The sequence below is a fragment of the Sinocyclocheilus rhinocerous genome, unplaced genomic scaffold, assembly GCF_001515625.1.
Source record: "Sinocyclocheilus rhinocerous isolate Xijiao unplaced genomic scaffold, SAMN03320098_v1.1 scaffold86, whole genome shotgun sequence".
In the NCBI taxonomy this organism is placed as follows: domain Eukaryota; kingdom Metazoa; phylum Chordata; class Actinopteri; order Cypriniformes; family Cyprinidae; genus Sinocyclocheilus; species Sinocyclocheilus rhinocerous.
The window spans coordinates 789,822-798,431 of record NW_015650012.1 but is presented as its reverse complement, the minus strand read 5'-3'; the positions used below and the strand labels follow the sequence as shown (position 1 = coordinate 798,431).

Below are 8,610 nucleotides of genomic sequence, written 5' to 3'. Positions count from 1 at the left end.
GCCGGTGTTCTGACGATTTGTGCTACCCTGTCAGATTTGGCTACCTCCCATTAAAACAGAGCATAATTCGTTAGCGAAAAGTGCTACCTATCAGATTTTGCTTCCAGCATATTAATAAAGTGTGAGGTTTTATTAACATGTACACCTACCCCAACCCTAAACCTACCCTTACAGTAGGATAAATACAGTGTTGGTAGCTTAATCTGATAGGTAGCATTATTTGTCAGAACACCGGCTCTGTTGCCTAGACTAGAGGATCCCTTGCATGCCTATTAATGTGCACAGCGCACAAAACCGCTGGGATCTTGTAAACATAACTTTCCACAGCAGGCCACAGCTGAGGAGTGTTGTGAATGCTGAGCATTCCTGTATTCAGTGCTAGGGAGCACTACTCACATGAAGACTTTAAGTAAGAATCAGATCATTTAACTCTGCATAGATATAGCCTATAATTTAAAGCTTAAGCACAGTTTCCCTTTCATATGCACGTTTTCAAACTCGTTTCCATTCATGGTACTCCCTTTAAAAAACTGTATATGAAATTCTGAGAATATTGGTTCACGTTAGAACAGCCATTATAGATCCACAATAAGAAAAGACAGAAGAACAAAAGTCTTTAGGTTAAGAAGCATTGTTTGAGCCAAGAAGCCTGAACTCTCAGCAGTGCAGCATCGCCCCCTTCTGTACAAACGACGAACAGCACGAAGTCATGAAAAACCAGGAAATGTCAGGGTTTTTATTTTATTTTAATTTAATTTAGTTTAGTTTAATTCATGTTACGGAAAAAAGTCAAATACATATTTTTCTACATAATTATATGCTCTTCTCTGACTCTGACCTTTCATCAGCTAAATATTCCTTAAAACTTGCTTGCAATAACAAACCAATTTCCAATTAGGTGTGCATGATTCATTACCAAATCACTCAGAATTAGAATTATTTTTAATAAGTACCCAACTAAAAAAAAAAATGTTCTAAGACCACTTTTCCAACGTTCCCATTAATATATGAAAACATTATTTCTGAATGTTCTTAGTTCCATTTGGTCATCTTGCAAACAACGATACTTTTGAATGTTCTCTGATCATTCTGAAATATTCTAAAAAAAAATTTTTTTTAATTAAGACCAAATAAACATTCTATTAATGTTTCTGGAAGGACGTCTGCTCATAACTTTAAGAGAACCTTTCCAGAGCATTAGCCAAAGTTCTGAGAACATCACACTCACCAAATCAAAAAAAAAAAAGTTGAGTTTTTGGTCAGATATTGTGGCAACCCTGTTATTTATAGATAAGTTATTGTTATATTTCAATTATCACTGCTCACTCACAGCACTCACAGTTTCATCTTAAAATGTGATTTAACAAATATAGATGCTACACAGACTCACAGACAAAAGCATAAAAAGCATAAGGATGATTCAAAATTGTATTTTCAATAATATTACATTTTAATTCAATGGGTTTACACCAAGCGGCAACCTCCCTCTCTCTCTTGTGAAGCCAACAAGGAAGTGACTTAAACTGTAATTCATCAACTGGCCGCTAGAGGCTGGCTGCAAAAGGGAGTCAATCCCATAGACTCCCCATGTTAAAATGCCCAACTTTACAGCAGAAAAAAACATGTTTACAGCCTGGTTCAAAAAATGATTTTGGTCTATATAGCTAATTTCGCCCTTCATGACAACTGTGAGGGGGGTGAATTTTTTTATAGCTCATCCGTTTAAATTATATTAAGCCTTAAAGTTCTGCATAATTAAGAGCGTGGCCACTTGAGTGACAGGTGGATTGTTTACGTCGCCATCTTGGCCGCGCGTCACCACCGTCGAGTTAGGTGGGCGTTGTAACACTCTTCGGAAATCTACGGGTGACGTCACGGACACTACGTCCATGTTTTTATACAGTCTATGGTTTACACATGTAAATAAGGACTGAATAAGGTTTAGTTAACTGCTGTGCTCCTGAACATATATGAAAATATAATTCTCAAAATCTTAGAGCATCTTTTCAGATGAGGATGTCAAAGTTTATTAGAAACTCTATGATCTTTACATGCTCAGTACACCAATCGAGTGATTCTCAAGTATCAGTCAGCGGTATGACAACAAACATTAAGGCCTCAAATAATTCACCCCTGACGCTGCTTGTGTCTGGGGTGGGATTTGCAAAAAACAAACAGCCTTCCACGGCGGCGGACGAAAAAGCAGTCTTTACAGCGTCTTTTGAGAGCGGTTTTTGTCTTCATGCCAGCTGATGGTTGAACACACAGGAGCTGCTGGCATCGTCCAAGCAGAGGTGAGAGGAATGCCGCGTGTGGCTCCCACATTGGGTTGATGACTCCTCTGAATCGCGCCGTTGCAGCTGTGATGGTGGAGATGCATCTCTGTGCACCTACTGCAGGTAAGGAGCCGAAAGCAGCACATCTGGCAACTTGGGACAACTGCCGAGTCAAGGAACCTACAAGACACGGGAGCAGCAGCGGTGCCATGCTCTCAACACCTAGTGAAGCAAAAAATCACAACATTCAGGTGTATGAACGTAGTCCCCCAATTCAGATTCTTACACATACTACTGTAGTAGCTGAACATGTAAATTAATGTAAACATGTAACGTATAAATTAAGAATCCAGAATCATTCAAACCAGCTTTACAGCTCTTTCCAGAAAGTCTTAGGGTACTGACAAAATAACCATATTACACCTATCAGATACGAATTAAATGCAGTATCTATATTATTTTCAGGTGTTGCTAGCTGCTAATATGATCTTCTTAAAATTAGAAAATGAAATAACATAATATATTTTGAATATTGTGGTTGTGATGCAGAAAATAATTACCTTCTGTCTTTGATATTAAAAAAAATATTCACAAAAAATATGTCTTGTCTAATATATCTAATGGTGAATTGACAAAGCTAAGAAACCTTATTTAAGAAGGTTTAGAAAAACTCTGTCTGAATATAGTTTCTTTAAAAGATATTTTAATTTTTAAATTATTTTCTTATTTTAAATTATCAGAGCTACATGCTACAATACTAATCTCATTTCCACATATATTAACTTACTGAGAGTCTGTGTAGAAGGCTTCATTAATCATAATAATTCTAATAATAACCTTCACGCTAAGAGTACCGCTAGCTACGTTACCTAGCTTGCCAGACTGATAAATTTCTCTTCATCGGCATATGAATGTGTTTGTTTCAATACAGTGAGCACAGGCAGACAAACACATGCATCACATACCTGTCTAAAATGCCACTAGAAACGCCTATATAAGCCAATTATTTAATCCAAAACCATCAATGTGAAGGCAACATGCTTCAGACGGACGGAAACTCCACGAGTTCCTGTCACGTAATAACTTTGATGAAAGTCATAACGCGCGCATGCGCAGTACAATCACTGGATTCAAACTTCTGTATATAGATGGCTATTCTGTTACATAAAGTAACACGTGGGCGTTTTAAAGTTGCATAATCTATCGTAAATGGAACATGTTTGAACGCACAAATATAGGAAATACAAATGAATTAAGTTGTTCTCGACCAGCAGGGGCCAGCAGAGAACTATCGTTTTCATGCACACAGCAACGCAAAGGCTGCTGGGTAATGATCACGGGCAAACATGGCAGCCACCCTTCCAAGGATCTTGTCCTTCGGTAAAAATACGAAGGCTTTGCTCAGTGGCTTGAGGTTGTCTGCAGTTCCAGCCCAGCAATACAGTGTTGAAGTTTCTATTTATGGAGAAAAAATTACTCACACGGGACAGGTGAGGCTCAGTTTTAAAGCACGTCTGTTTGTCTCTATTAGCATTTGTTGTGAGAGTAGACGGTCAGGTCTTGTGAAATTAATCTGTATTAATAGCAGTACTGTAAGTTTGTGCATGTAGAGGCAGCTGAGTGATGAAGGATGCTGCTGCCGCTGTCAGTGTCACGGTGAACTGGATGATTCCGTTTGCTGCTTGCTTTTGTTGCAGGTCTATAACGAAAATGATGTGAGAAGGGCTAGATTCATCGGCAGACAAAAAGAGGTCTCTAAACTATTTCAACACTGCATTGGGTGCACTAGAAGATAACCTTATTTAAATTAAAATCAACTAAAATATTGCCGTATATTGTTCACTCACGGATCTTTTCATATTTGATGCAGGTGAATGAGAACTTTGCAATCAGCTTGGTTGCTGAGGAACCAGTGACATGCATAGAGTCAAGAGTGGTGTCCTGTGATGGAGGCGGAGGGGCTATCGGCCACCCCAGAGTTTACATCAACTTGGTAAACAAGTCTTTTCTATAAGAACAGCTAATAAAATTGAAAAGATGAGAAAAGGTAGATTATAACTTAACAGCAGAAATTCATAATAAGGAATATTTCCCATTGGGTTGTAATTCCAGGAGGCATCTAAATTAAATTAACTGTTTTCAAAATGAATGATGTGCAACCCAAGATCACATGATCATAAATGGCAGAATGACTTCTGGCAGAAGTGACCATCGAATTGACTTGTGGAAGGGCCCTTTGTGCAGGGAGTTAGTCGCTTACTTTCTTTTGGAAACGAAAATAGTTCCCCAAGCCCTTCTACGTTGGCTAAAGCAGGGGTGTCCAATCCTACTTCTGAAAGGCCAACGTCCTGCAGAGTTAAGCTCCAACACACTTGCATGGACGTTTCTAGTGAATCTGAAGACCTTGATTAACTGGTTCAGAGTTGGATCTAAACAATCCCCTTGTCCAACTACCCACACTTGCGGTCTCGGCCACTTGAGAGCGCGACAGGAAGTGCTCAAGACTGTCCCAGATCTTAAAAACGCCAAACGCCCTTAACGCACACTAAATCCACACTATCTCGAATACCGCTATGGAGCAGTTTTCGAGGCTTAGTGTATCCCATCATGCATCATGTTCTGGAAATAATTCGTGAGACTTTTTGCCGAGATCTCGCGAGAAGTCACGTAAACCTTTCCAATGTAAGTTAAATATTAATAATAGTTAGATATTACATATAATTTGGTAGTAAAACAAAGAGTTGCACGTTTTATTGGTGCAAATGAGTAGTGGGGATATTTATTTTGTACAACATTTGCAACTGCTTTTTATCACTCAATCAGAAGCACCACAAAATTAAATTGTCATGTTATAGGGACTACTGAACAGACATTTAGAAGTTGATTTTAAAATGCAAAGCATTGAAAATAAAAATAAAGCTCTGTAAACACTTGCATTTTTACAACATAAGTTTGTCCCATCAGGTAATGAAAAGTTCTACACACACTTGTGGTCTTCATACTCACTTGAACACTTGGACCAAATACAGGAAATACGTCATATAAGTAATCAAGTGCGGGTATTTGGACAAGGAATCTGCAGGACAGTGGCCCTCAAAGAACAGGTTTGGACACCCCTGGCATAAAGCATGGTTCAACAACCTCTTGACATATTTGAAGTGCTTGTTTCAGTTGAACTAATCAGATGTGCAGAAACATGTCTGTCTACTTGTTGCAGTAACATTATATATATTATAGCATCATGCATTAATTAATTCAACCTTTTCACAGGACAAAGAAACCAAATCTGGCACGTGTGGATACTGTGGGCTGCAGTTTAAGCAGAAGCATCATCACTGAAGAACTGTCTTTTGTCTGTGTGGGCTATACATTATTCACCTTTGAGGATATCTGATTCTATTGTCTGTACAATAAAATATTACTCTAACTTAAAATTATGGTTTTTAGTTATATATATATATATATATGTTTTTTTATGTGTGTCTTTTACACTTTTCCAAGAAAGTGACTTAAGGGCGCTGTACATCATGCTCTATTAGTGATTTCAGTGTATGTGTGTGTGTGTATATATATATATATATATATATATGCACATGGTTTATTCCAGCATTCACAGACAGAGGGCGCACATGGTCTTTTCAATATGCTATCAACCCTTAAGAATTACAATGTAAATCAATTAGATGTGTAATGTCAGCATATTCTTTTGAAACATTTTCAAATGATTTTGGATGTTACCTTTGGTGTAAGATTTACTTCACCGTCAATTTATACACAAATGATTACAAAGAAACCGCAAGTAACATTGAATTAAACGTCAAATTTCAAAGTAGAAAGATTGAAATAGTATTCTCTTGTAAAACATACTAAAATAATCTTTGTACTGTTTATTACTTTGAAAAATCATTTTTACAGTTCACTCTTCACAGAGATGTAAGAAGAAGAACCATTTTTTGGCCAGCTTTAAAAAAAAAAACCCCCGCTAAAACCAGCCTAAGCCTGTTTATAGCTGTTTTGCAGACTGGTTTTAGAGGGGTTTTGACCACGTCTTTGGCTAGTCAGGCTGGGAGACTGTTTTTTTTTTTTGCTGTTGTTGTTTCAGCAGGGAAAGAACATTTCAGTAAACAGTTATTAAAAGAATATTTTTTTTCTTAGTATGAGAATTCATATTTAGAACTTGAGCGAGTAATTCTATAAAAGGCCCTTTCAGTTTTGGTTCAGTCAGTTTATATGTGAGTGCATATGTGCAATACCTTGTGAGAATGTAACGCATATGTGGCCTAAATGATCTGACATATCTCATGTATAATCAAAATCTTTGGTCCTCTTGTTCTGAAAGAAGACCTTATAAGACCGGTCAGCTGCACGCTCACGTACACAAATTGATATTTTCCTACTCCGACACTCTATAGGATAGAAATGGTGTTCATTGTACTTTCAGCGATGTTTCTGAAGCACTTCTGGGCAGGATGACATGAAAAAGAGCAAAGGGTGAAAGAACACAGCCACCTGCATCTTTAAGCACCGGTGAGCTGCATTCCTGTCTCGTTCCTGCTAAGTTTGGAGAATGTCAAGGGGGCTTTAGTCTGATAAGAAACACTAGTGCGGAACAATACATGTTTGAGGAAGATCATATATATATTTCAGCAAGAGTATTCTCTGCCGGTGCGGCCATGCCAAATTGGCCTTGTGGCAGTGTGGAGGAAGACTGGTCTCTGGTGGTGCATGCAGTGGAACTGAGTTTTCCAGCTGGAGGCCCCTCAGGTTGAGAGAAAGGCAGCCATGCTGCTATAATTGGGGCTGGTGACAGAAGGCAAGAGACAGCGTGATGCCAATTAACCCTTATCTGCGCTGTGTCCTGTCCAGTATGTGTGATAGGTAAGGGGAAGGCTTCATTGTTAAGGGCTGTGGATTTTTCCTTTATCAGGAGGCGTCTAAATTGCAGGTGGTTGGCTAGTTTAAACATTGCTCTGAGCAAAATCTTGGGGTGAAACTGAACAGATGAATTGCGCTGCATAGAAAAGTGCTCTCTATTATTCATGAATCTAAAATGGAGCCAGTAGAGATACAGAAGGATGATGCAGGTTCTCAGTAAACGTCGTCTTTCACGGTTTTAAATTGCTTCGTAGCACTGTTTGACATTTCCGTAATAATAATAATTTTATTCCATTTAAACCCAACCCAATCAGAATCCAACTGACTTCAAAGCACACGAACGTTTGAGGACAAAACTGCAGCGTGAGCTCGTAATAAACAGAACGTTCTCGTCCGTTGGTGTTCTTGGTGTGAACGGGCCTTTAGAATACTGAAGGATTATTTTATGTAATTTACAGAACTATCTTTGGCCACACGAATGGATTGGCTGCTTCTCTTTATAATTAGGCTACTCTTCCAAACTGTCAAAATGAAACTGTAGTGTTCTTTGATATGACCGCTAACTTCACCTAATTGTCTGCACTAATTCCCTTCTGCCCCATGTACTAGAGTCATGACCTTTATTCAGGAGAATGTGTCGTGTTTCTCAAAGCTGGACTCTTCCTATTGCCTCAAGAGAGTTTATGTGTGTGTGTAGGCCTACTTAAGATTTAGGACTGAGATCCACCAAATGAAAGAAAAGCTGTTGTTTTGTTAACATTTAGAAAACTTTTTCAGCACGTTTATGTTTTATTATTTTATTATTTTGTTGTTGTAACATAATGGCTCTGAATGAAACAAATCGCTAATAAATAAGCTGTTCTTTTGATCTGGTGCTTCTGCAGACCTAAAACACCACGATGTTTACAGCTTGCAATGCTTGTGTTTTACTTGACATCCTATGTTTAACACACAATCTCAACACATCCCAATCTTGTAATCCAAATCTTGAATAACGGGACGTGATTACATTACATGCGTGGAGGGTTGTGTTATCACGGTAAAATTGATTGTGATTCCCACCAAGCTGGAAGTTACAGTTACCTCTGAAATAATTGGTTTAACTTAAACTGAGAAAGTTTAAGGTTTTATTTTGTCACACAAAAATCAATGTAATATCAAATTTAGCACATTTCTTTTAATCTCTCGTCATATTTTTATTTTTGGGTTTGTTTAAATTAAATATGATTCACATACCTATGTATTTTTTGTCTTATCCTCGTTATCGCTCAGATAACCTAATAACCTAAACCCACATAGTGGCTGTTCGTCGGTTCTAAGACAAAAGTACGGTGACCGAGAAGTGCAAAGCAAATCACAATTCTGAAAACAAAATAACAAATTACAAACGCAAATGCAAGTCTAAAAAACAAAATAACAATTAGAAAGCACAACAACAATTCAGAAAACATTATAACAA

At 37.9% G+C, this 8,610-nt stretch overlaps 2 protein-coding genes across 2 annotated transcripts; one reads left to right on the top strand and one right to left on the bottom strand.

Moving 5' to 3' along the window:
• Window positions 1–2,003: 2,003 nt before the first annotated feature.
• Window positions 2,004–3,366, bottom strand: mrpl36 (mitochondrial ribosomal protein L36). The gene is made up of 2 exons (XM_016516284.1): window positions 3,242–3,366; window positions 2,004–2,498 (listed from the first exon to the last, which is right to left on the bottom strand). The coding sequence occupies exon 2, from the start codon at window positions 2,485–2,487 to the stop codon at window positions 2,128–2,130; it is 360 nt and encodes a 119-aa protein (XP_016371770.1). The 5' UTR covers window positions 2,488–2,498; window positions 3,242–3,366; the 3' UTR covers window positions 2,004–2,127.
• Window positions 3,367–3,506: 140 nt separating this feature from the next.
• Window positions 3,507–5,687, top strand: LOC107711315 (NADH dehydrogenase [ubiquinone] iron-sulfur protein 6, mitochondrial-like). Its single transcript, XM_016516283.1, has 4 exons — window positions 3,507–3,766; window positions 3,974–4,027; window positions 4,147–4,269; window positions 5,547–5,687. Exons 1-4 carry the CDS (start codon window positions 3,623–3,625, stop codon window positions 5,613–5,615), a joined length of 390 nt encoding a protein of 129 aa, XP_016371769.1. The 5' UTR covers window positions 3,507–3,622; the 3' UTR covers window positions 5,616–5,687.
• Window positions 5,688–8,610: the final 2,923 nt, after the last annotated feature.

Excerpts from the sequence above, each read along its gene's own strand:
- LOC107711315 (XM_016516283.1), top strand. The coding sequence starts at position 3,623 with ATGGCAGCCACCCTTCCAAGGATCTTGTCCTTCGGTAAAAATACGAAG. Across the intron at positions 3,767-3,973 it reads AAATTACTCACACGGGACAG|GTCTATAACGAAAATGATGT; the intron begins GTGAGGCTCAGT and ends CTTTTGTTGCAG. Across the intron at positions 4,028-4,146 it reads TCATCGGCAGACAAAAAGAG|GTGAATGAGAACTTTGCAAT; the intron begins GTCTCTAAACTA and ends TATTTGATGCAG.
- mrpl36 (XM_016516284.1), bottom strand. The coding sequence starts at position 2,487 with ATGGCACCGCTGCTGCTCCCGTGTCTTGTAGGTTCCTTGACTCGGCAG.